Source organism: Podarcis filfolensis (genome assembly GCF_964270895.1).
Source record: "Podarcis filfolensis genome assembly, chromosome: 6".
Classification (NCBI taxonomy): Eukaryota; Metazoa; Chordata; class Lepidosauria; order Squamata; family Lacertidae; genus Podarcis; species Podarcis filfolensis.
This window is the reverse complement of record NC_139609.1, coordinates 99,385,147-99,412,587: the sequence shown is the minus strand read 5'-3', so window position 1 is coordinate 99,412,587 and position 27,441 is coordinate 99,385,147. Positions and strand designations below refer to the sequence as shown.

Genomic DNA, 27,441 nt, shown 5'->3' with positions numbered 1-27,441 from the left:
AAGGGCGGCAGGTGACGCCAGCCTGATAAGGAGCCCGGGAGAGGCGAGGGGGCCCCACCCTACGGGCCCGGCAGAGGCAGCCTCGCCATCCTCGGCCCCGACCGCCCGCCCGCCCGCAGCCAGCCCGAGGCAAGAGGAGGAAGGGACAGAGCCCGCGGCCCGCAAAGCGCCATGGGCCAAGGTGAGCGGGGACTCCCTGGGCACTGCCAAGCGGTCCAAACCCGGTGCCATCCCAGAGGCGTCTGCTGGGCTCCTCGGCGCAGCATCACAGCGCGGCGCAAGGGAGGCTGGCCAGGCGGGCGGGAGCCCCTGGCCTTCTAGGGAGGAGGCCGGCAGGGAGCCACGAAGCGGGGCGAGGGTGCTGGGTGCAAGCTGGGTGCGTCTCAAGGTGGGGGGCGTTTAGGCCCGGCTAAAGCGGGGGGAGTGGGAAGGGTACCAAAAGAGCAGGTGGGTCGGAGGGGGCTGACGAGCGCAGCCCGGTCGAAAGGACTCCTCTGCAGCCAAGAGCAGGAGCAGAGCTTTGGGCAGCAACCTCAGTGACAGGAGGAGTTCGGGGACCAGCCCCGTTCTCACGTGCGGCGTGTGCGTTGCTCTGTCACACCCAGCGGCGTCAGGCAAGACCCCCCTCCCGCGCACTTTGGCAACATGGCTTCCCCCCGCCATTCCAAACAGACCTCAGCACCCTCAGCAGAGTCCCACTTCTCAGGGGTCGTGAGCAGCCCCCTAAGCGTCTTTCAGGGGAGAGAGGGACATTCCTGGCTGCCGCAGTCTGGCGGTCAGTCACTACTGTCCAGACGCCGGCCTCTCTGGCCCATCTCGAGGAGAGCTCAAAGACCCCCGCAGGGCCTCGTGGCCCCTCTCTTGCCTACCTGCGCCCCCGTTCCTTTGCCAGAAGAGCGGGAGGGGAGCGGAAGCGACCCCCACCCCGCCCTGCGTGCCGCCTGCCCCCTCACCGCCCGCCCTCCTCCCGCCCCGCAGCCCTGCAGGTGTCGAGATGCGACTTGCAGCCGTCGAGGAACAACGCGGCGCACCGCACGGCGGCCGTCAGCACCGAGCGCCTGGTGGTGCGGCGCGGGCAGCCCTTTGCGCTCACCCTCCACTTCCGAGAGCCCGGAGCCCCCCGGAGGTACCTGCGTAAGACCTGCCTGGTCGCCCAGACGGGTAAGCTCCGGAAGAGCCGGAGGCTGAAGACTCGCGGCTCCCCGACGGCCCCGCCGCACCAGGAGCCCCGGCGCGCCTCTCGCGCTCCTCCGGCTGGGAGGGGGGTGGTTGCCGGCTGGCAGAAGCGGCGGGAGCCCACCAGGAGACGCACCGTCTGCAGTTGCAGAGCAGAGCGGGAGGGGGGAGTTAAGCATCACAGGGGAGAAAAGGAGCGGCAGCTAAGTTTGCGCGGCGCCTGGAGGGAATTCCAACCCCTCCAAAAAAGTAAGGCGGGTCGGAGATGAAGGCGAGATGAACAATTGAGAGCGTCCCATTAACTTTCTCAATCATTTCAGCGGCCCTGTAAAGGGGGTCCGCTTTGCTGGGCACACGAGGGGTGGGACTTGCACCTTCGCCAGCAGCAGTGCCCCAGCTGGGGGTGGGGACAGAGAGGACACGCCCACGGACCCTTTTTCAGGAAGCTGTGGCTCCTGCATTGCAGCGGGTTGGACTAGATGACTCTCGGGTCCCTTCCAACGCTACGATTTTGAGGTCAGGGTCCTGGGCCACCTCGCTTAGGACTTTTTAGACTGCTTGCCAGCGATCCTCCAGCGCGTTCAGCGGGTGGTGGGGAGGTCTCTGCCAGCTCCACATGGAGATGCTGTCAGGATTTGAACCCGGGACCTTCTGCTTGCAAAGCAACTAACTCTCCCCCAGAGCTAGAATGCCCTTCTCGGAAGGAATGTAGAAAAGTAATTGTGTAGCACCGTCTCCTAAAACAGCTGGGAGGTGTGTCATATGTTTGCACTAGATGTTTTAACACCCCCGTTAAAATCAGTTTGCCCTGAATGAAGCCCTGAATTTGGCCCTGCGGAGGCTCGCCGTCCACCCCCCGTCTGACAGGACTGTCGAGGAGAGCTCAAAGACCCCCGCAGGGCCTCGTGGCCCCTCTCTTGCCTACCTGCGCCCCCGTTCCTTTCTCCAGTCAGCCCCCCAGCAGACCTGTCCCCCGCCCCTCGCTGCCTTGCGTCCCCTTTTGGCCATCTCTCGTTTCTGGCTGCAGGGCAGCGGCCATCCCAGGCGGACGGGTCCCTGGTGCGCTTCCCCATCTCCCGCCAGGGCCGCCAGAGCGGCTGGGAGGCTTTCGTGGACGCCCCCGAGAGCCTCTCTTGGACGCTGACCGTGACTTCGCCCGCCGACGCCGCCATCGGCCAATACTCCCTCCTGCTGCAGCATGGCCGAGGGGCTCCGCGCCCGCTGGGCACCTTCACGCTTCTCTTCAACCCCTGGTGCCAAGGTAGGCAAGACGCGTCGGTGCCAACCAAGGCCAGGATGCCGGAGCCAAGAGGTGGGTGGGGTCGGAAGGTCTGCTGCCGGGAGGGGGCGGCGCAGGGGGACCCCTGCCAACCAGAGCAGCCCCCTCCCCAGGCTGTGCTGCCGCCCCCCTGACGGCCCGTCTCCCGCAGAGGACAGCGTCTTCCTGCCCAACGAGGCGCAGCGCCAGGAATACGTGTGCAATGAGGAGGGCACCGTTTACTGGGGGCTGGAGGAGGCGCCCCAGCAGCAGCCCTGGGACTACGGCCAGGTGAGCGAGAGACCCATCCCCGCTCAGCCCAGGGGTCGGCTGCGCCTGCCGGTTTGGGCCAGGTGGGCGGCCGCACCTGCGGGGCTGCTCCTTACTGCTGCGGAAGGCGCGCGCGGAGCGGAGGGGTCGGGATGGTCGGGGGACGCGAGTGGGGCTCCCCCCATCCTCCAGCCTTCAATTCTCCGCCTCCCTTTTCAGTTCGAAGAGGACATCGTGGACCTCAGCCTGGCCCTGCCGGCCATCGGCCTCTTCTGGTTGCAGGACGCGCCCTGCGCCCAGCGCAGCGACCCTCTCCACGTCTGCCGCCTGGTCAGCTCCATGGTAGGTGGGCAAGAGCAGGAGGCAGAGTCGCTCGCAGACCCTGCCGGCTTAGTGGAAGCAGCTGCACATGCTCAGGAACCCTCGGGGCCGGGCCGCTCGCGCCCCCTGCTGGCCACGGGGTGCATTTAGCTGCCATTCCTGCATTGCAGTGGGGTGGACTCGATGACCCTTGGGGGTCCTGCTGGATATTTTTTGATAGGCAGCGGGTCGGACATGTTTTACAATTTATCCTCGCTATTACTCACATGTGTGAGCAGAACGTTTAAAGTTAAAACAATTAGTTAGTAGAGTTCAAAACCCCATCCTTTGCAGCACTAAAGCCTTAGTGTAGCCTTATTGCCATTCATCCAGGCTGGGCTAACAGACTGGATTTCGCCCTTTCCCTCTTAATGAAAAGAATAACACAGCAGACTGTAGACCAAGCGTGAAAACAGCATTTACGTGCATAAGTCTTGCGTTCCACTCCAGCAGCAACAGTAACAAAAAGAAGGCCAGGCAAATGCTCCTTGCAAAATGCATAGTTAAAAAGGAAGTCTCAATAAATGTCTGGCTGCCTCGGAAGCAGCGCGGAAAAGAGAACAGTTCTGAGGCAGGAGGAACTCTGAGTCTTAACCCTTTCATACCTGCAACGTTATTTCGACTGTGAATTCCCACAATCCCTTCTAACTCTACATTGTTATGTTGGGGGGGGGGGGCTGGACAGGCCGCCTTTCTCCTGGTGCTGCTCACTTTTCTCTCCCCACCCCCCTCCAGCTGAATAGCAAGACGCACCAAGCGATCCTGGAGGGTGGCTGGACCGGGGACTACAGCGACGGGACGTCCCCTTTCCAGTGGCCGGGCAGCGTCGCCATCCTGCGCCGGTGGCTGGCAGCGCGAGGGCAGCCTGTCCGCTACGGGCAGTGCTGGGTCTTCGCGGGGGTCCTGTGCACAGGTACAGGGTCCTGTTCAGGGATGGGCCCCAGGCGAGGAAGGGGTCCCCGCTGCCTGAGATGGTTGCCCCCCCACGCCTACTCTGCTAGCTCTGAGGGACTGGACCCCCTCCTGCGGAAAGGGGTTTAGTGTCGAGGGAGCCGGTGTAAATGTCGCCCTCCTAACGGGGCGTGGGCGAATCTGCCGTTCCCTAAAGCTAAAGGGTTGTGATTCCTGCACGGAAGGGGGTTGGACTGGATGGCCCTGGGGGTCCCTTCCTCCGGGAGCCCTCTCGCCGCCCAGCTCCCGCTGCCTCTCTCTCTGCAGTGCTGCGGAGCCTGGGCATCCCCACCCGCGTGGTCACCAGCTTCGCCTCCGCCCAAGACACGGCCGGCCGCCTGCGCGTGGACGAATACTTCGACGAGAGCGGCGCCCTGATCCCCGGCCTCTCCGAGGCTGCCGTCTGGTGAGGCGCCGGAATACTGGAGTGGGGAGACGGACGGGCTTCGGGGTCCCCCAATACGCCCCCACCCCTAAGACATTCCCTCCGGGTCTCCCGCAGGCCTTTCCACGCCTGGAACGAGTGCTGGATGGCCCGTCGGGATCTGCCCCCCGGCTACGGCGGATGGCAAGCCGTGGATGCCACGCCTCAGGAAGACGGCAGCTGTAGGTCCCGCGGGCGGGTGGGGGGCTCAAGGGAGAAGGGGCGGGACACTGGCATCGACCCCCGGCCACAATATGGAGAGAGCGGGGTGGGGGAGCAGCTTCCACCTAGAGGGGGGTGAGGGATGGGAGAGAGGCCATCTGTCAGGGATGCGTTAGGTGGGATCATTGCATTGCAGGGGGTTGGACTAGATGACCGTTGGGGTACCCTTCTCTACAGGTCTTCCGTGATTCTGACTAGCTTGCCCTTTTAGCCGCACTGTGTAGCCCCCTCGCCTCCACCTCCACAAGCCAGAGGGGGGCTTCTGCTTGGACCACCACCAGAGGCTAAAGCAGGGGTACCTTGGGCCACAGGGGCACCCCTGCCCCACTTGTCGTCCTCCCCTTCCTCTCCAGACTCCTCGTTTTGCGGGCCAGCCCCTGTCCGGGCCATCAAGGAAGGCCGTCTGGACCTGCCCTACGACGTCGCCACCTTCTTCGCAGCCACCAACGCCACCTGCGCTGCCTGGGTGCGACAGGACAACGGGGACTTCCAGCGTGCCTTTTCCTCCACGAAGTTCGTGGGCAACAACCTCAGCACCAAGGCAGTGGGCAGCGACCGGTGCGAGGACCTCACACACCACTACAAGCACCCGGAAGGTAAGTGGGGCAGGTGAGCTCTTGCTTTCTGCTTGGCCCCCCATCCTGGGGTGGGCTCTAAATCTCTGACCCCGCCCCCCCATTCTCAGCCAGTCAAGGAATAAATTTATCACCTGCTTCCCTGAGGAGCAAAGTGGGAATGGCTTCTGGTTTTTTTGCAGGGTCTGCTGCAGAGAGGGCTGTGCTGAACAAGGTCTCTCACGAACAGGAGCGGCTCCAAGACCAGATTGAGGGGGACAGCAGCCCCCCTCAGCCTCCACTCGCCCCTCCGGCCCAGGAAGACGACACAGAACCTCTCCTCTTTGCCCACATCCAGGCCAAGAGCTCCTGGCCGCTGGGGCAAGACGCCCCAGTCTCCGTGTTGGTGGTGAACCGGACTGGGGAGGAGAAGAGCCTGGCACTGGTTCTGGGTGCCCAGCCATTGCAGTATGATGGCAAGGCCCTGGCGCAGTTCTGGAAGGAGGAGTATCACTTCACTCTCCCCAGCGGGCGCGGTAAGGTTGCTGGGGAGGATTTGCTGATTGCAATTTATCCCTTTAGGCGCCCACATGTGTGGGCTGGACGGTTTCTCAAAATCCCATCCTTGGCAGCAAAGCTAAAATCACAGGAATTAGGCTAAATCCAACTATGAAGTAAGCTGGCTCTCCCTTTCTTACCCTGATTTAACAAAGAATCAGGGAACAACCTGGGAAGTATGGTAAGTTTAAAAATAGAATTTACTGAAAATCCTGCACTGGTTAACCTGAACAGTTGCAGCAAAAGCTATGCAAGCAAAATACTTCCGTTTACAGTATAATCAGCTTCTGGCATCTGCCTGAGCTGGAGCAGATAAAGGGCATGTCTGCCCTCTTGGCTGGTCAAAGGAAGAGAGATGAGGGGAAGTAACATCACACAGAGCCCTCTCTACCAAATGTATTTCTATGGTCTGAGTCTCTGCCTATCAGCAAAACAGCTCTGTGGTCTTAACCCCTTCTCATGCTAACTAGAAAGAAGAGGCTTTTCTTAAGATTGGCTGCTACTCTCCTACACAGAGAACCAAAGTTGGAAGGGGTCCAAAGGGGCATCTAGCCCCTTTGGCACCTCTGGGTAGAGAAAGTGCCCTGCAGCCAGTGCTGACCCTGTAGGGCTAGATGGGCCATTGGTCTGGCTCAGGAGGAGGATGCATCCTGCAAACACCCCTCCCATCTAGTCCAAGCGTGCCGGGTTCCTTGCAGAGGCATCACAGCCTGTGATGGACAAGTCCTTGGGTGCCCTCTGTGAATCTCCCTGAGCCCCCCGCCTTGTTTTCCAGAGGAAGCCCTGAGCACCACACTGCCTTACGCAGAATACGGCCCAGCCCTGTGCAACAACTCCCTCTTGCTGAAGCTGACGGCGCTGCTGAGAGACACGGCCTCCCGTAGCAACCACCTGGCCTGGCAGGAAATCCGCTTCTGTGCCCCCGGACTCAACATCCAGGTCAGTGGGAGGCCAGAGCAACCCCCCCCCATTTCTCCAGCTAACTGCACAGACTCAGCTGAGCCCCACTAACACCTGAAGGCAGAGCAGAGAAAAATCAACTACTTTCAAATCCCCCCCTCCAGCAGCTCACGGTGGTACACAGGGTTCTTCCTCCCCACTGCACAACCACCCTGTGAGGTAGGTTCGGCTGAGGAACAGTGATTGGCCCAAGGTCACCCAGGGAGCTTCATAGCTGAGTAGGCCTTTGAACCCTGGTCTCTCCCAGGTCCTGGAGCAACTCTAGTTGTTGCACCACAGTATCTCAAGAAAGGCCTCCTCCAATGCCTGTTTTGAGGGGGCGAGCCCCCAGTCCCCTTTCCTGACCGTGAGCCCTTCAAGGGGAGGACGAGGTCCTTGTTTCTTCAGACTTGGGGGGCCACAGCAAAGCAGGCAGGGTAGAGCCCTGCCCACTCCCCATTAGCAAGCCCAATGGGTCTATGGCTTCAGCCCACCCCTGCCCCCCAGACCCCCCAGTCCCTGTGCTGCCATTGTCCTGCTTTCTCAGGTCCCTGAGCGCACAGCCCAGTTCCAGGCCACCCAAGCTGAGATCCAGCTCCACAACCCCCTCCCGGAGCCCCTCCCAGGCTGCCTCGTCTCCGTGTCAGGATGGGGACTCATCCACAAGACCAGGAGCTACAGGTGAAGGGCACTCCTGGGCCAGGTTGCTTTCTTTGGGGTGGGGGGGGCTCAAGTCCTCTCCACGAAGGAGAGAAGGCTCCCTGGCATTCCAGGTGAAGGCAAAGGCACACACTCCCCATGGCTGGATCAGAGCAAGCGGAGGTGGGAGGGGGTGGGCCTGTGCCAGCCCCTCTTGTCTGCCAGGATTGAGGGGGAAGGGCTCTCTGCTGAGGTGCCAGCTGGATTCACCTGCTTGGCACCTCTGATAACAGACGGTGGGGTGGTGTTTAGAGGCTTGGGGGGGGGGAAGGTGAGGAGCTGCTCTTAGAATCATTGTAGAGTTGGAAGGGACCCCGAGGGCCATCTAGTCCAGCCCCCTGCAATGCAGAAATCTCAGCTCAAGCATCCCTGACAGCTGGCCATCCAGGCTCTGCTCAGAAACCTCCCAGGAAGGAGAGTCCCCCCCCCCCGCCCCAGGGAGTCCCTTCCACCATCAAACAGGTCCTCCTGTCCAAAGTTCTCCCTGGTGTTGACATGGAATCTCCTTTCTTGGAACTTGAGTCCTGCCCGAGATGCCCCTTGGTGCCCCTTGCCAGTCTGCCATTCTGATTCCGTGAATCCATCTGGAGCAGGAGAAAACAAGCTTGCTCCATCCTCCTCCTGAGCTGCCCCTCCTCAGGAGAGCTGGCAACCCCCTTCTGCCCCTAACAGCCCCCTCTCCTCCTCTCTGCAGGCTTGGAGACATCCCAGCTGGCAGCAGCACAGCGCTGAGGATCCCCTTCACGCCGACCCAGGCGGGGCCCCGGAGGCTGACAGTGCATGTAGAGAGCCCCCTGCTCCAGCCCCTCAAGGCCTGCAGGACCATCCAGGTGGGGGCAGCAGCTTAGAGCTTCTCCAAAGCAACAGGACCCTCTCCCCCGCATTACCATTAAATGCACTTGGAGTGACACCCCTCAGACCGTGGCTCCTTCTTTATCAGCCCAGCGCCAGCAGAAGGGGGGCTGTGGGGGAGCTTTCCAAAAGCAGCAGCTCCCCTGTCCCCAAAGCAAGCTGGCTGCTCTCCTGCACTGCTGTTTAGCAGGTAGAGCCAGAGGACAAGCGGCACCTGTGCGGCTCCCTCCTTCCCCTGCGTTACGTCTCGGCCTGCAATCTCCTTGGGGCAGAGACCTGGCTTCCTCCGGTGATTTGTGAAGCCCCAGGTGCATGGGTGAGGCGCTATAAATGATCAGGAGCACACAAGACTTTCTCTAGCGCAGGAGCCTGGCCAGCACAAGCACAGGGGGGACTTTATTGCCCACCCCAGAGCACAGGGGCAGCAGCTATGGGGTCCCGCAGGAGTCCTGCCTCCTCCCTCTTCTGCAGGCAGCCACAGAAGGCACCCATGGGTCCAGCACCCCTCGCACAGGGGGTCCCATCAAAGGAGCCCTTGGGTGAGCTCTTTGATTTTGTCCATGTTGTGGTCAACTGCCCCGGCCAGGAACTGCACCCAGTTCTCTTCCGACGGAGGGCAGACAAAGCTGGCGCTGGGGAGGGAGGAGAGAGGAAAGAGAGAAATGCAGGTGAGCAATGGGGGGCCACCCTGACAAGGCCCCCAGTCCCAGCATCGAGGGCAATTGTGCTGCGGGAAAAGGCTGGCTATGTCTTTAAGACGGAAACCGTTTCCCCACCAGCTGTGCCCCTCTGCCCGCCCCCCCAGGCGGAAGTGGCAGAGACAGAGGAGAGGCTGCCCTGCTCACCTGGTCAGTTCCAACATCTTCTTTAGCACAGACGCCAACTTTGCAGCCTAGAAAGAAACAAGACGTCAAGCCCAGAGCCGCTGCTCCTGGAATTTCACCTTTTCTAGGAAAACCAACAGTCCAACAGGAGCAGGTGGTTTCTCGTCCGCTGGCCACAAGGTCCGGCAGGCAAGTGCGAGGCCTTCTTAAAAGGGCTTCTCCCTTTAGCACTCCCTGGCTGGCACTGTACGGCCCCTCGGACACAGCCTTGACCTTTCACCCCTGAACAGAGGGAAGGGCTGTCCCAACTCAGGGAGGAGGACCAGGTCGATCTGCCAGCAGCACCTCCACATAGGGCTGGGGAAGAGGCCCCAAACCGCAGAGACTCCCTGGCCAGACAGCGTGGGCACTCCTTGGTTCAGCGACAGCTTCCTCCATTTCTGCGCAAGAGAGACCACGGCTGCCTTTGCCGAGGGCAGAGAAGGGAAGGGGAGCCCAGCTTGGTAGAGGAGGAAGGGAAGGGCGATCTGCCACGGGGCATCAAGCACCCCCTTCTCCAGGGGGCAGGAGAGGCCCCCTCAGCCCCAGGGGCAACTCTCCGCTTGCACAGTCTTCTCTCCCGCAGGCCATCTTGGGGGTCCCAGGCCCCCCACCCTCATGGGCTGAAGTGGGGAAATAGGATCTCCCAAAAGCTGCAGAGGACCAGAGGCTTCCCCTAAAAAGCTTCATCGTCCCAAATGGGCAACTCACATTCAGCCGCAGAGCCAGCTGGTTCACAGGGGGGTAGGTGCTCAGCACCAACTCGTCCACACTGCAGAATAAAACAGGAAGGGAGGAGGGGTCAGGGGAGGGTGCCTTGCCGTTTCCTGCCCCCCCAGCCCCCAACCCAAAAGAGAGGCAGCCTGAGGGAGCACAGCATGCACTGGACTCGGCTGCAAGGCTCCCGGGCGCCCCCTTCCTCAGGCTCATGCAACCCTCTTGGGGGGGAGCCTTTCCAAGGACAGAGTGAAGCAACCCTGCAGGGAGGGCGTTGGGACTGGTCTTGCTGCCCTGGCCCACCCCCTAGGCCACAGCAATCCCCCCAAGGCTCCCCCGGCTGCCTCACCTGGGGCTGACGTCTCCTGCAATGTCGGCCAGGTCGTCTAACTGCGCCACCTGCTCAGCCTTGTCGGTCCTTCCGCGGCCTCTGACGGCCCCCTGGACCCTCTTCAGGCAAATCTTGGCGGCCTTCACCAGCCCCAGGCAGGGGCCAAGCAGCTGCCGGTCAGCCGCTGACCAGTAAGTGTCCCTGTTTGCCCGGGAGCCCAAGTCCTCATCCTCCAGGACATCACTGTACGGGTCTCCACCTTCAGTCTGCGCCTGAGCGAAAGGGACATGCCAGTCACACTCTCATCCTGCCCCCCCAGGCAGGGAAGGGGGTGGGCATCCACCGTCCCAGTCACGGGAATACCAGGGGGGCCACCAAGTTGCTAACCTCCCCAGTCGGGCATTACAAGCAAGGAGGGAGGAAATAAGACTGATAGGATTGTGGAGTTGGAAGGGACTCCAGGTGTCATCTAGTCCAGCCCCCTGCAATGCTGCCTGGCAGCTCCCAATGCAGGCGGGGGGGGGGGCGCTAAGGGAAGTGGGGGGAGGTGGAGGCAACCACAGTGCATCTGGGGACTCCCAGGTCTGCAGCGCAAGAGGGAATCCAGTCAAAACCCTACTAGATCAAGGAACGGTGTTACACCTTGTACCTGCTGCTTAATTATGCTCCCCCCCCAAACTTTTAGCTATTATATCTCCTTCTGTATCTGAACGGGTTGAGAAAATTTGGACTGTAGTAGCTATGATCAAGCCAAGTTATTATAAAATAACACATATAAAGCAGTTTACCCCTTTCTCCCATAAACCTGTTATTGGCTAACGCCCAACCGCATGCTGCTTTCAACTTGCTGAGTATTTCTGTGTGCTCCTTATCTTTGGTTTATTTTGTCAATTAATGAAATGTAAAAAACCCCCAAACCTCTATTAGGCCAAAGGCTCCCTCTGACAACCCTTCATATCTCAGTAGAGCAGATTTACAGGAAAGCCAAGCCAGTTTTTCATGACGGCTGCATAAGCTATTAAGAGCTCAGAGCAGAGCGGTGAAGCCCAGGGGTGGGGGCTCTATCAGGGCAGCCCAGACAAGGCAGGAGCCCTTATCCGGAGAGGCTGCCTCTAGCCTGCGTGGGGCGGCCAAATGCCCTTATCTGCCCCCAGAAGCCACACAGCAGAAGAGGCAGAGGGGAGATTGGCACATCCAGGGGGGGGGGCACTGCCAGGTTTAAGTATGGGCTGAGCAGGCTGCATTATGGGGGGGGGCTTGGACTTTTGCCAAAATAAAAATTAAGAAAGAGGCAGATTTTACTATCTGGGCCCAGTAACAGGAAAGAATGAGCTGCTCCGTCAAGGGTCAATATGGCTTTCGTGAAAGGCACGAGCCCATTTACTCCCCCTGAACAAACACCCCCACCCCAATTTCAGAAGACTTTACATTCTGGCAATCTGCATTCTGACCTGAGCCCACCGTGTGACGCAGCGTCTGAAAAGGCAAATGCAATTTCAGGATACCTAAATGTTGTGCTTAAACCCATTGGTCTGATGCTTCAAACTTAGAGGCTTTCCAGTTGCAGAATAGGGATGGTGATACTCCCTGCTCTCTTGCAAGTGAAGCCGGCGGACAGGCCCCCCCCCCCGACAGCCCCCCTCCCTGCGCACCTGCTTCATCTCCTCCAGTGCGTCATTGACAATCCCCAGAGCCTGGGTAATGGCCAGGGTCACAGCCGCCTGGTTATCTGTGGGGAGAGAAGAAAGGGAGGAGGAGCACGGCAAGAAGGGGAAGCAGCAATGGCAGCGCCAGGGGTGGCGTCTCTCGCCCTGCCCCGCCCTGCCCCCAGGCTGCCCTGGGGTGACCCGGACTCACCTCGAGGCATCCTGAAAACTCGGCTGCAGGCCTCCCAGACGCCTCCCGTCGAGACAAGCTGCTCCTGCGAGAGGCTGCAAGGGAGAGCGGAGAAGCGTCAGGAGGGGGCCCCAGGCCCAGGGGGGCCTCCACTTTTGTGGCAAGGCCCACGGGGGCGGCAGAGGAGGGTGCCCCACTCTCTGGGGAGAGACGTCCTGCACCTCCTGCCTCCCCCCAGCATTCCCTGGGAAGGTGAGGGCGGGAAGCAGCAGCTCACCTCTGCAGGGGGGTCCGAAGGATGACCTCGATCAGCTGAATCATCCCCTCCACCACCTGCACCGTGGCATCGCGCACTGCTCTGCGCAGCGTGGTCCCTGCAGGGGGCAAAGAGAGCCCCATCACCGCTGCCCTCCTCCAAGGTCTGCCACAGCCTCCTTGGCACTCACGCACAGAGGCTGCAGGCAGCCCCCCCCAAGACCTCGTATAGAATCTCAGGCTTCTGGTTGGAAGGGACCCCAAGGGTCATCCAGTCCAACCCCCTGCAATGCAGGAATCTCAGCTACAGAACCGCGACATGCATCTCTGCTTCAAAGCCTCCAAGGAAGGCGGGTCTGAGCTGGATAGCTCAGCTGCCTGGTGCTGATAAGGCCAAGGTGGCAGGTTCGATCCCCGTAAGGGACAGCTGCAGGGGGTTGGACTGGATGACCCTCAGGGTCCCTTCCAACTCTACGATTCTATGGGAGACGGCTCCACTGCCCAACAGCTCTTCCTGTCAGAAAGGTCTTCTGAATGCTGAGTTGGAATCTCCTTTCTTGTCAACTGAACCCACTGCTTTGGGTCCTGCCCTCCAGAGCCGGAGAAAACCAGCCGGCTTCCTCTTACATGGGGCAGCCCTTCAGAGAAGCGAAGACGCCTCCCCTGCTATTGGGGGCCCCTTCCAGCGCTACAATTCTCGGACTCTTCTTTTCTCGCCAGCACAAGGTGCAGGAGCCCAACCTAGTGCCTGCCCCCTGGCCTGCTCCTCACACGCTGCCCCCCAGAGACCCCCTTGTCCCTGCCTCGCGGGGCCCCATCTTGCTCACCTTGGTCCTTGGGGAGCTGGTAATACACGGAGGCGGCTGCCAGGACAGCGCTGTGCACCCCTTCCGCCAGGCTCTCCTGCTCCTGCAAGGGGACAGCACCCAAAGCTTACCTGGCTCACAAGGCAGCTCCCCCCACCCCCACCCCGCAAAAAAGGCCCTGGGCTCAGACAACTAGGCTGGGCAGGATGGGGGGGGGGAGGAGAGATCGGGGAGCATTGAGGGAGAATTATTGGAAGCCTGTGAAATTAAAGCAAAGAATGGATCAAATGAGAGGAGAAGGACCCGCCCCCCCCCAGCGGCCTCGCCAGCTGCTCAGGTGCCTGGAGCGTTGGATGTGCCCTCTGCCCAGGGGCAGGGCAAGCCACCCACTGGGTGGGGTGAGCTGGGGCAGGGCCGCTGCATGGAGCCTGGCCACCACCGCCCCTCAGCTGCCTGCAGGTGCCCGAGCCACCAAGTCACCCCCAGGAGAGACACATGGCTTGGGCATGCTGCAGGCCCCGCGGTGTGGCACCCAGTGCCCGCCCCCCCGCCATGCCTTTGCTCTTGATTGATTCCAGCAATACAGTGTTGTTCTGTTTGGCATTCATTTTGGGAATAAAAAACTATGTGACATTTAGAAGACGTCTGAAGGCAGCCCTGTTTAGGGAAGTTTTTAATGACTGATGTTTCAATGTATTTTTAACTTTCTGTTGGAAGCTGCCCAGAGTGTCTGGGGCAACCCAGTCAGATGGGCGAGGCGGAATAATAGCAATAATAATAATTTTATATTCCCTGTGGCATTTTTAACTGTCAGGTTAATTCAGACTCCCCTTATCACCCCCCTTAGTGATGACACCCGGGGCGGCCTGCACCCCCCGCACCCCCTCCCCCCCCCCCCGCGTGAGAAATGCCCGGGATGGGAGGGGGCAAGAGGGATGGGGCTCCGGGAAGGCCCCTCACCCACCTGGAGGGAAGGCGGCGGGGGTCTCGAGAAGGCCAGGCTCAGCTTGGTGGCTTCCTGCGAGGCGGCCTGGAAGGCTTCCTCTGCGGAGAAGGGCAGGAGGGTGAGTGTCGAGGGGAAAGGCCCCCCCTGGCCGAGGGAGGCAGCCCATCCCGGGGGGGGGTCCTTGCAGCCTCGCCCCCCCCCCGCCCCGAGGGGCCTCCGCGAAGGCGGCACCTACCGAGGGCCTCCCAGAAGCGCCCGGCCTCGAAGCCTCCGGCGCCCTCCCGGCTCTCGCCGCCTGCAAGAGAAAGGTGCTTCTGAGCGCGTGCAGAGCGCCGCCAAGCCCCGCCCCGCCGCCTCCCGCCCCGGAGGCCGCGCGCACCTCGCAGCTCGCCCAGCGCCGCGCTCAGCGCCTCCCGCACCCGCCGCAGCCCCGCCGCCGGAGAGCCGGGAGACGCCGCCATCGCCCGGCAGGCGCGCCCAAGAGGAGCAGGCGACGCACTTCCGGCTCCCCGCCGCCCGCCCGGGAAGCCGAGCTTGTATGTATAATGTATAATAATAATGTATGTATGTATAATAATATGTATGTATAATAATAATATGATTACTGAATGTTCTCCCTGAGCCACGGATGGAGCCAAGCCGGCCTTTCCTGGAAGCGGCTGCCGGGCGGCCTTCCGTGCGACCCCTCGCTCCTGCCCCGCACATGGCGGCTCCTCCATCCCGCGGCAGGGAACCGGAGCTGTGGGTGAAGAAGCATCGCCACCGCAGCCCTCGACGCTGAGCGGCTCCGCTTCCGGAAGTCTCTTCGCCGAGGCAGTTGCGGGAGGGGAGGGCGCATGCGCAGGCGCCTCCACGTGCGCCCGGCCGAGCAGAGCCCTTCGCTGCGCGGCTCTGTCCTGGGATCCCTGCGTTGCAGAGCGGGGAGCAGATGCGCGGCGGGCTGGGGTCCCTGCCAGCTCTACCCTTCTGTGCACGCGAAAGTATTGCTAGGCTGCCTTGTTCCCGGGAAATTGGAAGTGGGTGAGAGACCCCCCCCTCCACGAGCCTTGCCTCTCCACCCCACCAGGCAAAGGCACATCATCCAACCATTCACTCACCCAGGCATTTCCCTGCCTTTCACCCCTCAAACCAAATCCTCTGGCGTCAAGAGAAAACGACAGCAACTTATCTGCAAAGGGAGCTCAGCTCAGGAGCCCGCAACTCCCTGCCAAGCCCGAGGTCTCCAACAGAGGAAAACAGGGCAAGTGTCAATACCAAATGTAGCAATTCACGGATAAATGTTTCTGTGTACTGGCTCAGTGGGAAAGCTTTAGAAATTCACAAGGTTGCATCAATCTTCTCAGTTCCAATGATATTTAGGACCCAGGGAAGTGAGGTATTAGGGGAAGGGTGAGAGAGCCCACCATAATCCCTGAGATGTACAGTCACATCCGCAGGAGTCATGACTGGTGAAATCCTGCCCCAAAAATGTTAGACAGATAACCATCTCAGTCACACTGCCCGCCTGCCCCACAGTGGGATGTAGCCCCATCAAGACAAAGGGGTGTCTTTGACTTGACTCAGGGATCTGGAAACTGTAAATGCTTTCCTTTGTACTGTAATTGACAGGGGCATGCCTGGATCTCAGGTTCTACCTGAGACCACACATTTCTTTGTATTATGGGAAACTTTGGAATACGGATGTAACCCATTGATCAAGGCTTCTGGCTGCTTTTTTGCTTCTATCTCCTGGCTGAAGTCTCTTGTGTGATGACCTTTGGCATCATCCAGGACACAAGCCCTTTGCTGGCCCCCACAGAAGGGTGCCGTCCTCCCACAGAAAAGACACTCAGAAGCACAACGGGGGATCCGCTATGACAAATTTATTTGCAAAGGTAAAATCTGGCAGGCAGAGTGTTGTCAGGACAGGGGCGCCATAAGCAGAGTGTGGGGCCCTGCACTGCCCATTCCCAGCCCCTCCGACACCCAGGGTGATTACGTTTCACAAAAGCAATATACTACTTGATTGTAAAAGCACTTTGACACTTGTCATCTTGCTTCTTTGGAAAAGACAGAGCAGGCGGGAAGCAGAATGTGGCTCCTGGAGCTGCAGGGCAGGTGAGGAGAGACAGCAAGGAGCAACTTCCTGAGCTGCCTTTACCTGCTCATCTTACTGTTTGCTTCATCTCACCCCCTGTTGTCGTGTTAAAAGCTCTGCAACTGTTTCATTGAACCAAGTCCACCATGATAGGGTGCCCAAACGTGGTAAAAATATTAATACGTGATAAAAATATTAAAATATTTTATGGAAAGCAGCTCCCGTGAGGGGGGCCGGCCTCCTAGTGCAGGTAATTATTCAAGTTCAAGCGGTTGGCCTCCTCGGACCAGGCAGCGTGGGTTGCCCCGTCCATCTCAGGGGCGAGCCGGTTGCTGGACTCCAGCGTGTGGCGCTCGCCCCCAATGGTCTCCCGGCATTCCGGGCAGCGGGTCGTCTGCATGGCCCCCCCGCACTCGCCAATGACGTAGAAGTGCCCGTTGCGGCACTTGAACCAGTGCCCGCGGGTGGCTCCGCTGACGGCCGCCACAATCTGCTTCCTTTCCTCCTCGGAGATGCCCAGCCCGGCGACGGTGGGCAGGGCGGCCTCCAGCTCCTTCAGCTTGGCCTTCACGTCGCTCTCGGCCTCGGGGGTGAATCTGCCAGGCCCCTCCAGGACCTTCCGGGCTGCGCTGACCAGCTCCACTGTGCCGGGGGCCCGGCTCGCCTTCTCCCCAGTGGTGCTGCACCTCGCCAGGAGCTCCACCAGGTAGGTCATCTGCCGCAGCTCGGTCCGCAGCTCAGACACCTGCTGCCCGCTGAAGCTGTCGCGGAGCTGGTCTAGCCAGCCAGCCACCTCGGCCAGGCGCCTCCTCACACCCTCCTGCTCCTGCTGCACCAACTTTCCTACATTGGCCATCAAGCCTGCCACCTGCGCGTAGAAGCCAAAGAGGGTCTCCACCAGCCCCAGGGTGCTGGCGGAGAGGGAGTCGTCCTCCAGCCTCTCCCTCAGCTGCTTGTGCTGCCTGGTCAGGTGGCGCCTCAGGGTGGTCTCCTGCTGGAGCGCCCTCATCAGCTGGAGGGCTCCCGAGGCGATCTCTGCCGAGCTGCCCTGCATGCGCCCCTTCACCACCTCCACCTCTGCCAGGCTCCTCTTCACCAGCGTGCCGTAGCGCAGGCTCTTCCGGACGGGCGTCTGGCAGCTGGGGCACACCTTCAGCCGGACAGCCCCTTCCTCTTCCTCCTCGTCGCCATCCATGTAGCGGTCGAGGCCCAGCGCACTGAAGATGTGCCCACAGTCCTCCAGCTGCACAAAGCGGGCGTCCGGCTCATCCTCGCAGCCAAAGAAGATCTGCGTCAGCTCCTCCGCGTCACAGGTCAGGCACTTCTGCGGGCAGGGCTCCCCACACAGCCCGGCACAAGGGTGCCCGCAAGGGAGGCGCTTGGGGCAGGGCACGTCGCAGCGCGGCCGGTCACAGGGCTCGGAGCACAGGCGCCCACACTGGTGGTGCTGGCAGCGCCACTCGCAGGGCTCCATGCAGGGCGAGCAGGGCACCCCGCACTGCTTGGGGCAGTGGCTGTGGACGCAGCGGTTCTGGCAGGGCTGGCGGCACGGGGGGCAGTCCCTGGTGCAGGGCTGGCGGCACTGGTGGCCGCAAACCAGCGGGCGCTTGCAGGGGCTCCGGCACGGCTGGTGGAAGCGGCCCCCAAAGCATGTGTGGCATGAGCCTGGGCAAGGATGCCCACACTCCAGGATGCTGTCGCACTTCGTCTTGCAGCGGATGGGACGCCCGTATGCCATCTCTGACGCTGCTGAACATGGCACCTCCTGGCTGTGCCCACATGGCAGCGTCGCCAGGACCAGCTCTGGGCAGCGCCTCTCGCACTGCTGGCCGCAGGTGAGCCGGCAGGCATGCCCGCACTCCAGGGTTTTCCCGCAGGGCTCCTTGCAGCAGAAATCCTCGGCGGCCATTGAGCAGGGGACCTGTTGCTGGTGGCCGCACGTGGGCACCGTCTTGGGCACCTTCACCTGGCACTTCCCGCAGGGCTCACAGCACAGCCAGGGGCAGCGGTGCCCGTTGTCACACAGCACCTTCTGGCAGGGCTTCAAGCAGCGGAGCTCCTTGTGCTGCGGGTCGTAGGGGTGGCATGCCCGGGGGCAGACATGGCCGCAGCCCAGGCGGGTGTCACAGGGGACGCTGCAGCCCCCCTCGGGCACCTGGCGGAAGTCCTCTGCCTGCACCACGTCCGTCTTGGTCTGCGGGTGGTTCTGGCAGGCCAGGCGCAGCGCCCGGCCCACGTGGCCCTTCTCGCGCAGAGTGTGCAGGATCCTGCTCCAGAGAGGCACCTGGCTGAGCATGCCCATGTTGCCCACACAGTAGAGGCCCTTTTTGGCGCGGGAAAGGGCCACGCAGATGCGGTTGGGGATCTGCAGGAAGCCCACCCGCCCCGCCAGGTTGCTGCGCACCAGGGAGAGCAGGATGATGTCGTTCTCCTCCCCCTGGTACTTGTCCACCACGTGGACCTTGACGCCCTGGAACTCCTTGGCCGGCAGCAAGCGGCGCAGGCAAAAGAGCTGCCCCGTGTAGGTGGTGAGGATGCTGATCTGGGAGGGCTGGTAGCCCTGGCGCAGCAGGTAGCGGCACAGCTCCACCACAAACTGGGCCTCGTGCTGGTTCTGGTGGCTGCGGCCCTCCTGGATCTCCTGCTCGAGGAAGCTGTGCTCCACGAAGAAAAGGTTGGAGGAGACGCCCTGAGCAGAGAGGAGGAGAGGAGAGGAGGCTGCTGAGCTGGCAAGGCAGAGTCTCCTGGCCAAAGGCTGCCAGCCAGCCAGGCGGAGGCGAGGGGAGGGGAGAGATGCTCACCTTGATGTTCTCGTAGCGGAGCACCGAGGGATGGTTCTCCAGGTCCTGGTAGATGTGCGGGGTGAGCAGCTGGGCGATCTCTGGCCTCATGCGGTGCTGCAAAAAGGGCAAGCCGAGGGAGAGGTGATGGAGAGGGGAAGGCAACCGCCCTCACGAAAAGAGGGGCTGCCTCAGGCGGCCACCGCCCTTCTCTGCTTCAAGGTCTGAGGGGGGAACCATGTCTGGCTGCCTCTGGGCCGCCCACCCTAGAGGAGAGTAGCCAGGGGCTGGGGTGCTCTTGCACCCAGATCTCGACTTTGTGGGTTTCCCTTTGGAGATCTGCTGGGCCTCTCGGAGAAGAGGCCGCTGGACCGGCTGAGCTCCCTTTGGCCTGATCCAGCAGCCTCCACAGAGCGAGTGAGGGGAGGGGGCCGGGGGGGGCCTGCTTGTGCCTCACCTGGAAAGCGAGGCGGACGAAGGGAAGGCCAACCTTCACCAGCCGCTCAAAGAGAGAAACCTCCAGGTGGAAGTTCCTGGCCAGGTCGTAGACGTTGGCGCTGGGGCGCAGCTGCAAGGAAAGAAGGAAGATGGAGCCAGTGGGGTGGGGGGCGGGGGAGAAGGGGTGGGGCCCAAGGCCAGCAGACCCCGCCCCTCATCTGGCCCACCCACCCACCTACCTGTTGGTGGTCTCCAATGAGGATGAGGTGCTGGCAGGCCCTGCTCAGGGTGGTGATGACGTGGGCCTCAAGGACTTCGGCCGCCTCTTCCACAATGACCACGCGAGGGGCCACCTGCTGCAGGACCTGGCGGTACCGAGCGGCTCCTGGGGTGAGACGGGGTGTGTGTGTGAGGGGACGCCCTGATCTCTGCCCCCTCTGCCTCCAAGCCAGGCTGCCAGGCTTCTGCCTCCCAGCCCCCTCTCCAATTGGAGGAAGCGTGAGGGCAACGGCAGCAACTACCAAGAGTAAGGCCCACGGGCAGCACTGCAGGCGTGTTGTCTTGCAGCTGGGCAAGGAAGCAGGTGAGAGAGGCTCCTCTTCTCTCTCCCCCCATCACAGGTGGCCCCCCCCGGGTGTGGGGGGCAGCTTGCTACACAGCCTCCTCCTCACCTGTGGTCGTCATGCCCACGATCTGGGCTGTCCTGAAGACACAGAGGTCCTGGTGCTGGCGAAGCTCCGCCAGCCTGTCGGCTGCCGCCTGGTACTTCTGTTTGTGCTGCAGCATCTCGCGCTGGATCTCAGCTTGGTGCTTCTGCAACCAGTACCTGTGCGGCACAAAGATCAGGTTCTGCCCTTAGGCAGAAAGACCAGGGGCACCAACATAGGAGGGGGGACACCTGGCTTGCTAGTGGCACGTGTGAAAAGGATCACAAGCTGAACACGAGTCAATTGTGTGATGGAGCAGCAAAAAATGTGAATCCACAGAAGTCGAGTGTCCAGATCAAGGGAAGTCATAGTCCCACTCTCTGCTGCCTTGGTCGGACCACGCCTGGAATGCTGTGTCCAATTCTGGGCACCACAATTTTAAAAGGATGATGAAGGGTCAGTAAACCAAGCCTTATGAGGAACTGGGGATGTTTGGCGTGGAACAGAGGAGGCTGAGAGGAGATATGAGACCCGTCTTCAAATATCTCAAGGACTGAGAAGAGGGAGCAAGCTTATTTTCTGCTGCTCCGGTGGGTAGGACTTGAACCTGTGGCTTCAAGTTGCAAGAAATGAGACTCTGACTCAACATCAGGAATCAACTTCTGAGCATAAGAGTTGTTTGACATTGGAATGGTCTCCTCGACAGCTTGTAGACTCTCCATCCTTGGAGGTTTTTAAGCAGAGGAGGTGTAGGGGGGTGGGCATGGGCGCCAGAGGCCCCTGCAGCAGAAATTACCTGTAGAGCTTCCAGCGGGAGCTGAGGTTCAGCTGCCACACATCCAGGACGGCCTCAGCCTCCTCTTGGGTCATCGCCTGCCATTTTTTCAGTTCCGCCTTTGCTTGTCGCTTCATCTTCTTCTTCCGGCCCGGCTGCAGCTGCAGAGAGAACCCCAAGTGGGCAGGTGAGGAGGAGGCCGGGGCAACCCCTGTCCTGCCCGCCTCAGGGGCAGCGACAGCAGCGCTTTCACCCCCTCCAATGCAACGCACTGTGCCCCCCCATACCTGAAACCCAGCGTTTTCTGCCCCATGTGGGGCTCTCTGCTCCCCCTTCTCCTCATCATCCAACCGCATGGCCAGAAACAGGTCGTCCAGGTTGTGCCTGGGGGGCCTCCTCCTCCGCAGCCGCCCGTCCTCATCGTGGTCAAGCAGCCGCTCGCGCTGAATCAAGTCTGCCTCCTCCACGACCTGCAGCAGCTCTGGCTCTGCCTGTGGACCTTCCCCCGCCTCCTGGTCCTCCTCAACGCCTGAAGGGCCACACAGAGACCGGTAGGTGGCGGCAGAGAGTGGGCAGGCCCCAGGCTCCTTCCGTGTCTCGAACTCGCCACCTCATCCTTGTCCCACCCAGAAGCTGCCCAAAGGAAAGCCCCTTACCTGCATTTTCTGGCCATCCTGGATCGGCTGTGTTTTCAACCAGCGTGGCGCCAAGTCCCAGCCACTCCAGGATCAGAGAGTGCTTTGGATCCATCCAGTCCTCTTCCTGGAGCAAGAAGGAGCAGCTCAGACCGGCTCAGCGGTGGGTGGGCAGGTGCCACAGTCCCAGGGACCCCAAGACAGGAAGGCAAGCAGGAGCCGGGGGCCACGAGAGGGGCGGGGGCAGGCGGGGAACCCTTGCAACCGCCTCGTGCTCCCAGAGAGCCAGGAGGTCTCTCTGCAGCAGGAGGTTCTTCTGGGAAAATCTCCCTCCAGGGCAATGAGTCTTTCATGGGTGCTGACGGTTTAGTGTGGCTTTCCCCTTGGTCCCTAAGACGGAGAGATCCTGGTGGGGTGTCTTCTTGCGGGGCCGCCTTCTGATGCCCCCCCCCCCGGTGCATCCCTCCTGCTCCTTACCAGGCCCCTCACGAGGCTCTCCCAGTGCCGGCTGGAGATGCAGCTCCGCAGGTGTTTCTCGTGCAGAATCCCGTGCAGCCCGCACTCCAGCTGAGCCGCCCCTCGGCTGAGTTCGGACTCGGCCTCCCGCATCTCGCAGGTGATCTGCCCTCGGGAAAAAGAGGCCAGGTCAGCCCCTCCAGCGGACAAAGCCCAGCAAGGGATCAAGACCCAGCAGAGGACAGCTGGGGGCGCCCGGCCGGGCAGCTCCGCTCCTGCCCTTCCTCTGCTGGTGCCTCCAACTGCTCTCCCCCCAAGGGCGACCTGCTCAGTCCCTCCGCTCCGCCCAACCTCCAGCTCTGGCCCTGGGCTGGGGAGGCAGCGTGGAGCTCCCTTTCAGCACCAAGGCAGCATTTCCACAGGTGCTGCGCTCCAGTGACAAAGCAGCCCTCAGCTCTGGCAATGGCCTGAGCATCCAAGGCGAAGAGATGTCCGGCTGTGTAACAGACTCCCCCAGAAGGGGGGCAGTCTCTCCTTCCTTGGAGGTATTTAAACAGAGGCTGGGTGGCCACATGGGAGGGGTTCTTGGGCTGCGATTTCTGCATTGCAGGGGTGGACTAGATGACTCTTGGGGATCCCTCCATTTCCCTGTGCTTTGCTGATCTGGCTGTTCTCCTGGGCAAAGTCCAAGCAACCCCACCCCCCACGAATGACACCCTCCAAACCAGCCCCCCTCCCCCCTCCCTCGCACGTACATCACTGTAGGACCACCGGAGGTGGCCAGGCAGGCCTCTCCAGAAGTCGCTTCTGCCCCGCAGCTGCTGCAGGGTGAACGGCTTCAACTTCTCGCTGTTGCTCCTGCCACCAACCCGCACGATGCCCGTCGGCTGGAACGCCTGGATTCCTGGGGGGGGGGGGGGAGAGAGACGTAAAAGTCAAGGTGGGATACCTAAGCAGGGGACCCACACCCTCCCGCCACTGCCAGGACAATGGGCAACCACCCGTACAACGACCCCCCCCTGCAAAGGCGTCTCAGTAATTCCTGCAATGCAGAGGGTTGGACTGGATGACCCTTGAGGGTCCCTTCCAATTCTGCCAATCTTTATTCTCTCCTCTCCCCCCTGCCCAGGGCAGGCAGACCCCCCACCTTCCAGGAACTGGTCCAGGGCATGGTTGGTGTAGCAGACCACGAGGATGGGGGTCTCTCCACGGGCGGCCTTGTTTTTCAGCAGGACTTCCATGATCTTCAGCCCAACGTAGGTCTTCCCTGTGGGAAAAGCCCTGTCAAAGCAGGAAGCTCCATCTGCCAACCCCCAACGGGCATCAGAGGGCCCCCCCCCCCGCAGCCTCAGCCCTTCCCACCACCCCCAAGAAAGGCTAGCAGCCGGGGGGGGGTGACAAGCCGCACTCCCCGTGCCACAGCCAACTCACTGCCATTCCAAGCAGGATCTGCAGGCAAGCAGCACCCTCCGGCCTTGGCTCGGGTTCAAACCCCATGAGGCAAAGGAAGACACCCGATGTCAGAGTGACAGGGGGGATCAGAAAAGTGGACCTTGTGGGGTGTCAGGATCCAGCCAGCCGGCCGGCTCCACTTCACACCCACCCTAGTTTCAGGCAGAAATCTGAGCCTCCATCTGGAGAGGCATGGTGGTACAGTGGTTAGAGCATTAGACAAGGACCTGGGAGAGACCGGGGTTCAAATCCCTAAGTCAGCCTTGCAGTTCACTTAGTGTGCCTCTTGGCCTAGCCTACCTCACAGGGTTGGTGTGCGGATAAAACAGGAAGGAGAATTCTGCATGTTGCACCCTGAGCTCCTTGGAGGAAATTGTCAGTATTTTTCACAGCTGCTATTGCAAAGGATCACAAGACCGGATGATTTCATTTGTTATGAATGTGCGAATGGAAGTCAGGCTGATAAACTTCCGCTTTGTTCTTTCTATCTCCAGCAGAGAGGATGTGGGAGGAAGCTGCTTTTATTTCTTGGCCATAAATAAAGACACTTGATGCTCCAATTCCACCACAGCTCTGCTTTTGCTGACTCTGCTAACGTGTGCACATATCTTGGGGATGTGTGTCGAAGTTTATATGGGACTCCGCCATCAAGGGACGGAAATGAGATAAATGCATAGTTTCCGGCCCTGGAGAGATCCTGGAACTCCTCTGCGGCGAAAGGCTCCCCTCCCAACCCCACTTCCTGCAACAGACATCTCTTCCTCGGAGGCTGGGACGCCCGACTCACCTGTCCCCGGAGGCCCCTGGATGATGGCCAGCTCCTTGGTCAGGGCGAGTTTCAGGGCTTGCAGCTGGGACTCATCCAGGCCCACGGCTTCCTGGGTCGGCCACTGGGAGGCATCCAGCACGTTGACACGGCCCTCAGGGGCTCCTTCCGCCCCAGCAGGGGGAGGCTTGGCCATCAGGCACCTGAGGTCGTAAAGGCTGCTTCCCGGCTCCCTCCGCAGGTAGGCCGGCTCCCTCACCTGGGCCTCGCAGTGGACAATGTACCTCTGGAAGGGGACGTCTTCCTCCCGCAGCTCCTGCAGCCCCTGCAGGACGTGTCGGTAGGCCTCGAAGTAGGCGGTGGTCTCCACCATGACGAAGGAGTCGGAGGGCTGGACCTCGGCCAGCAGGGCCCGGCTGTGGGCGGCGAAGGAGAGGTGGACAAAGCCCTTGCGCAGCTCCTGGGGCTCCCGGTCGGAGACTGTGGCAAAGAGGAAGGTCTCAAAGTTGTCCTTGGACAGGCAGACCAGGGAGCCGTACAGCAGGCGCTTGGAGTTCTCCCACCGGACGGCGCCCAGCGGCGTGGAATCAAAGTGCACCTTGTAGTCAATGCCGGTCCGGGAGCAGAGCGGAGCCAGGATCCGGGCGTCCAGGTACACGCGGATGTCGTCAAACCTCCTCCTGCCCGGGCCGGCGTCCTCGAAGCTCTGGAGGAACTGGAGGATGCCCTCCCTCAGCGGCCGGACAAAGTCCTCCCTCAGGAGGCGAAAGTGGGTGTCCAGGTAAATGGCGGGGCTCTCGTAGGGCTGGCTGATGAGGTTGGGGCGCAGGAAGGGCTTCTGGCCGCGGTTCACCTCCTCGTAGGTGGGGTAGATGGACATGGCGCGGTATTCCCCTTCCTCGCCGGGGGCGGTGGGCTGGAGGAGGGTGCAGCTGTCCACCCGCAAGGTGCCCTCGCGCCGCCGCTCCTGGAGGTGCTGGATGAAGCCCTGCAGCTTCTCCAGACTCTGGTCCAGCTCCTCCGGGAAGTCCACCCCCAGGGCCCGGAGGCCGTTGATGGAGCCCGGCAGTACGGACATCAGCAGGGCCACCTTCTGGAGGGAGCTGGCTGGGAAGATGCTGACCAGCTCCTGGACCAGCGCCACCACGCTGGCAATGTGCTGGGGGCACTGGTGCCGCACCTCCGGCCGGGCCTCCGTCAGCATGTCGGCCACGTACTGGGGCAAGCAGACCCGGAGGAAGGAAGACTCCTTCACCGTCTCCAGCAGCCGCTGAATGCTCTGGCGGTCCATGCGGGAGAGGCAGGCCTTGCGGAGAACCTGGCACAGCAGCTGTACCATGTCCGGCCTCATGGCAACTGGGGAGAGCGCCTCCCGCAGGCGGGGGCTGGAAGCCAGCGTGATGGCCACCTCCGAAGGGTCCTTCTCGAGGAGTTCACGGAGGAAGCGGGTGCCGATCATGGGGCCTCGCTGCTGCGGAGAGCCTCCTGGCCCTGCGTGGGGCCGCTGGGTGGGGTCAGCGTTTGGGGCCCCCTCTCTTTGCCTTCTTGGGCCATCCCTGGCCGGCCCTCCCTGGTTCTGTCCCCCAGCCCTCTGCTCCTCCCTTGGATCAGCCCCAGGCCAGATGCCCCCTCTGCGAGGGAAACGGTTCCCCTCTGCCCCCAGCCGCCTGGGTGCCCCCTCAGCCGGCCTGCTGGGGTTGCGCGCCCCGTACTGGTGGGGGGTCCGGCCACAGCCAGCCCTCCCCTCCGCTCTCGGCTCAGGACCACTGTTTGCCTCCAGCCGGTAGGCAGCTCTGCCAGGGCCCCCCTCACACTGCCCACTTGCGTTTTGCTGGGAGGCTCCTCCATCTTGAGGCTCTGCAGAAAGAAAAGAGGGAAGTTAGAGAGTCTCTGGGCAGAAGCCCAAGCTGTGCTTCGCCTGGGTGCTGCCCCCTTCTGCCCCCTCCCCCTTCAGGGGATAACTTTGGCTTCGCCCCTCCAAAGTCTGTTGTTGTTGTTTAGTCGTGTCCGCCTCTTCGTGACCCCCTGGACCAGAGCACGCCAGGCCCTCCTGTCTTCCACTGCCTCCCGCAGTTTAGTCCTCCAAAGTTAGGCAGGGCTGAATTCTCCACCCAGGGGCAGCATCCAGAGGGCTCTGGGAGGGAAATGGGCGGCTCCCTCCTCCTCCTCCTCCTCCTCCCATTTGGCAGCTCCTCCCCCAGAAACGATGGACGGGGGGGGGGGGCGGAGAGCCGGGCCGGGCGGGGTCGCCCAACCTCCCGTTGCCAAGAGCCGGAGCCGCAGGACGGGGTTTTCCCGGCGGGAAGGGGACGCTGGACCAGATCCAGCCACCAAAGCTGAAGCAATTGCTCGGCTCCTTTTTTCGCTTTCTCATCCCGGTGCGGCAGAAGGGAGAAGGCCGGTCCTCTCCGCTCACGCCGAACCTGACGAAGGCGGAGACGCCTCCTCCCCCCCCCCCGCCAGCCCGTGGTCGCCCTGCGAGGCGGGAGGCGCAGAAGCCCCTCTTCGGACTCCGGGAGGGGTGGACCCTCCTTCCTCGGAGGCTTGAAACCGGAGGCCGGATGCCATCCGTCGGGGATCCTCCGAGTCGTGCATTGCGGGGCTTGAGCTAGATGACCCCTGGGGATCCCCTCCCTCTTCCCAGTTCGAGGATCCTCCCGCTTTGAGCAGAGCCTCCGACCCCAGACCCGGAAAGCTGCGCTGCTCCTCCGCTCTGGCCGGCCAGCCGCTTTCAAGGACTGATGTTTCAACGTACAGTGGTACCTCGGGTTAAGTGCTTAATTCGTTCCGGAGGCCCATTCTTAACCTGAAGCTGTTCTTAACCTAAAGCACCACTTTAGCTAATGGGGCCTCCTGCCGCTGCCGCACCGCCGGAGCACGATTTCTGTTCTCATCCTGAAACAAAGTTCTTAACCCGAAGCACTATTTCTGGCTTAGTGGAGTCTGTAACCTGAAGCGTATGTAACCCGAGGTACCACTGTATTCTTAATCTTTTGTTGGAAGCCGCCCAGAGTGGCTGGGGAATCCCTGCCAGATGGGCGGGGTAGAAATAACACATTATTATTCTTATAATTCTTCTTCTTATTCTTATTAAATTGTGGCTGTCACCTCTGCCTCTGCCTCCCGCTCCTCCTCCTCCTCCTCCGCCTCTTCGCGGCCGCCGCTGCTGCCCCCTTCCTCGCCCGCGCCCCTCCATGGCTCCGTCCCGTCCAGGCGCCTCCGGGCTCTGCGCCTCCGCCTCCTCCGCCGCCGGCTTTTCGGCTCACTTTCGACTTTCGCTTTCCCCTTCCCGGCTGGCTCCGCCCCCGCTTTCGCTTTCGCTTCTCCCCCCCCCCCGCCCCGCCCCGCCGCGGAACCCCTGCGCCCCGGTCGCCGTCCCCGGCGGAAGGGAAAGGGAG

The 27,441-nt window shown here is 61.6% G+C and overlaps 4 protein-coding genes and 1 long non-coding RNA gene across 7 annotated transcripts in view; 2 read left to right on the top strand and 3 right to left on the bottom strand.

Moving 5' to 3' along the window:
• The window catches only part of LOC310764831, a 90,753-nt gene extending 84,213 nt beyond the window's left edge, over positions 1 to 6,540 (bottom strand). The window contains exon 1 of the long non-coding RNA XR_014549248.1: positions 6,047 to 6,540. This is a non-coding gene — a long non-coding RNA (uncharacterized lncRNA). The remainder of the gene's footprint in view (positions 1 to 6,046) is intronic.
• The window catches only part of ELMO2 (engulfment and cell motility 2), a 78,247-nt gene that overhangs the window by 20,377 nt on the left and 30,429 nt on the right, over positions 1 to 27,441 (top strand). The window lies entirely within an intron of this gene.
• Positions 31 to 8,563, top strand: LOC310764806 (protein 4.2-like; the record flags this gene model as incomplete). Its single annotated transcript, XM_083619305.1, is given in 14 exon segments — positions 31 to 181; positions 979 to 1,161; positions 2,204 to 2,437; positions 2,607 to 2,725; positions 2,924 to 3,046; positions 3,800 to 3,977; positions 4,283 to 4,421; positions 4,518 to 4,621; positions 5,015 to 5,257; positions 5,419 to 5,751; positions 6,549 to 6,712; positions 8,106 to 8,321; positions 8,323 to 8,384; positions 8,386 to 8,563. Coding segments are annotated over 14 exon segments (2,286 nt in total). The 5' UTR covers positions 31 to 171.
• Positions 8,615 to 14,545, bottom strand: CCNDBP1 (cyclin D1 binding protein 1). 2 transcript variants are annotated; one of them, XM_083619073.1, is made up of 11 exons: positions 14,397 to 14,516; positions 14,253 to 14,312; positions 14,036 to 14,115; positions 13,093 to 13,174; positions 12,288 to 12,384; positions 12,032 to 12,105; positions 11,827 to 11,903; positions 10,193 to 10,446; positions 9,838 to 9,898; positions 9,109 to 9,155; positions 8,615 to 8,895 (listed from the first exon to the last, which is right to left on the bottom strand). In XM_083619073.1, the coding sequence occupies exons 1-11, from the start codon at positions 14,476 to 14,478 to the stop codon at positions 8,787 to 8,789; spliced, it is 1,023 nt and encodes a 340-aa protein (XP_083475199.1). In that variant the 5' UTR covers positions 14,479 to 14,516; the 3' UTR covers positions 8,615 to 8,786. The 2 variants fall into 2 exon arrangements, with proteins under 2 accessions (XP_083475199.1, XP_083475200.1); XM_083619074.1 differs by lacking the exon at positions 14,253 to 14,312 and having other exon boundaries at positions 14,397 to 14,545.
• On the bottom strand, positions 15,865 to 27,318 carry ZNFX1 (zinc finger NFX1-type containing 1). Its single transcript, XM_083618255.1, has 13 exons — positions 27,152 to 27,318; positions 24,065 to 25,900; positions 22,973 to 23,092; positions 22,581 to 22,729; positions 21,847 to 21,990; positions 21,391 to 21,496; positions 21,022 to 21,263; positions 20,756 to 20,895; positions 19,984 to 20,138; positions 19,552 to 19,697; positions 19,332 to 19,442; positions 18,896 to 18,991; positions 15,865 to 18,783 (listed from the first exon to the last, which is right to left on the bottom strand). Exons 1-13 carry the CDS (start codon positions 27,237 to 27,239, stop codon positions 16,336 to 16,338), a joined length of 5,781 nt encoding a protein of 1,926 aa, XP_083474381.1. The 5' UTR covers positions 27,240 to 27,318; the 3' UTR covers positions 15,865 to 16,335.

Bases quoted from the DNA above. Each gene is read 5' to 3' on its own strand.
- CCNDBP1 (XM_083619073.1), bottom strand. From the start codon at position 14,478: ATGGCGGCGTCTCCCGGCTCTCCGGCGGCGGGGCTGCGGCGGGTGCGG. The intron at 13,175-14,035 runs GTGGGTGAGGGG...GTCCCCTTGCAG, and splicing joins CCCCGCCGCCTTCCCTCCAG to GAGCAGGAGAGCCTGGCGGA. The intron at 12,385-13,092 runs GTGAGCAAGATG...TGCCCCCTGCAG, and splicing joins CCAGCTCCCCAAGGACCAAG to GGACCACGCTGCGCAGAGCA.
- ZNFX1 (XM_083618255.1), bottom strand. From the start codon at position 27,239: ATGGAGGGGCGCGGGCGAGGAAGGGGGCAGCAGCGGCGGCCGCGAAGA. The intron at 23,093-24,064 runs GTGAGTCGGGCG...CTTTTCCCACAG, and splicing joins CCAGGGGCCTCCGGGGACAG to GGAAGACCTACGTTGGGCTG. The intron at 22,730-22,972 runs GTGGGGGGTCTG...CCCCCCCCCCAG, and splicing joins CCTGGACCAGTTCCTGGAAG to GAATCCAGGCGTTCCAGCCG.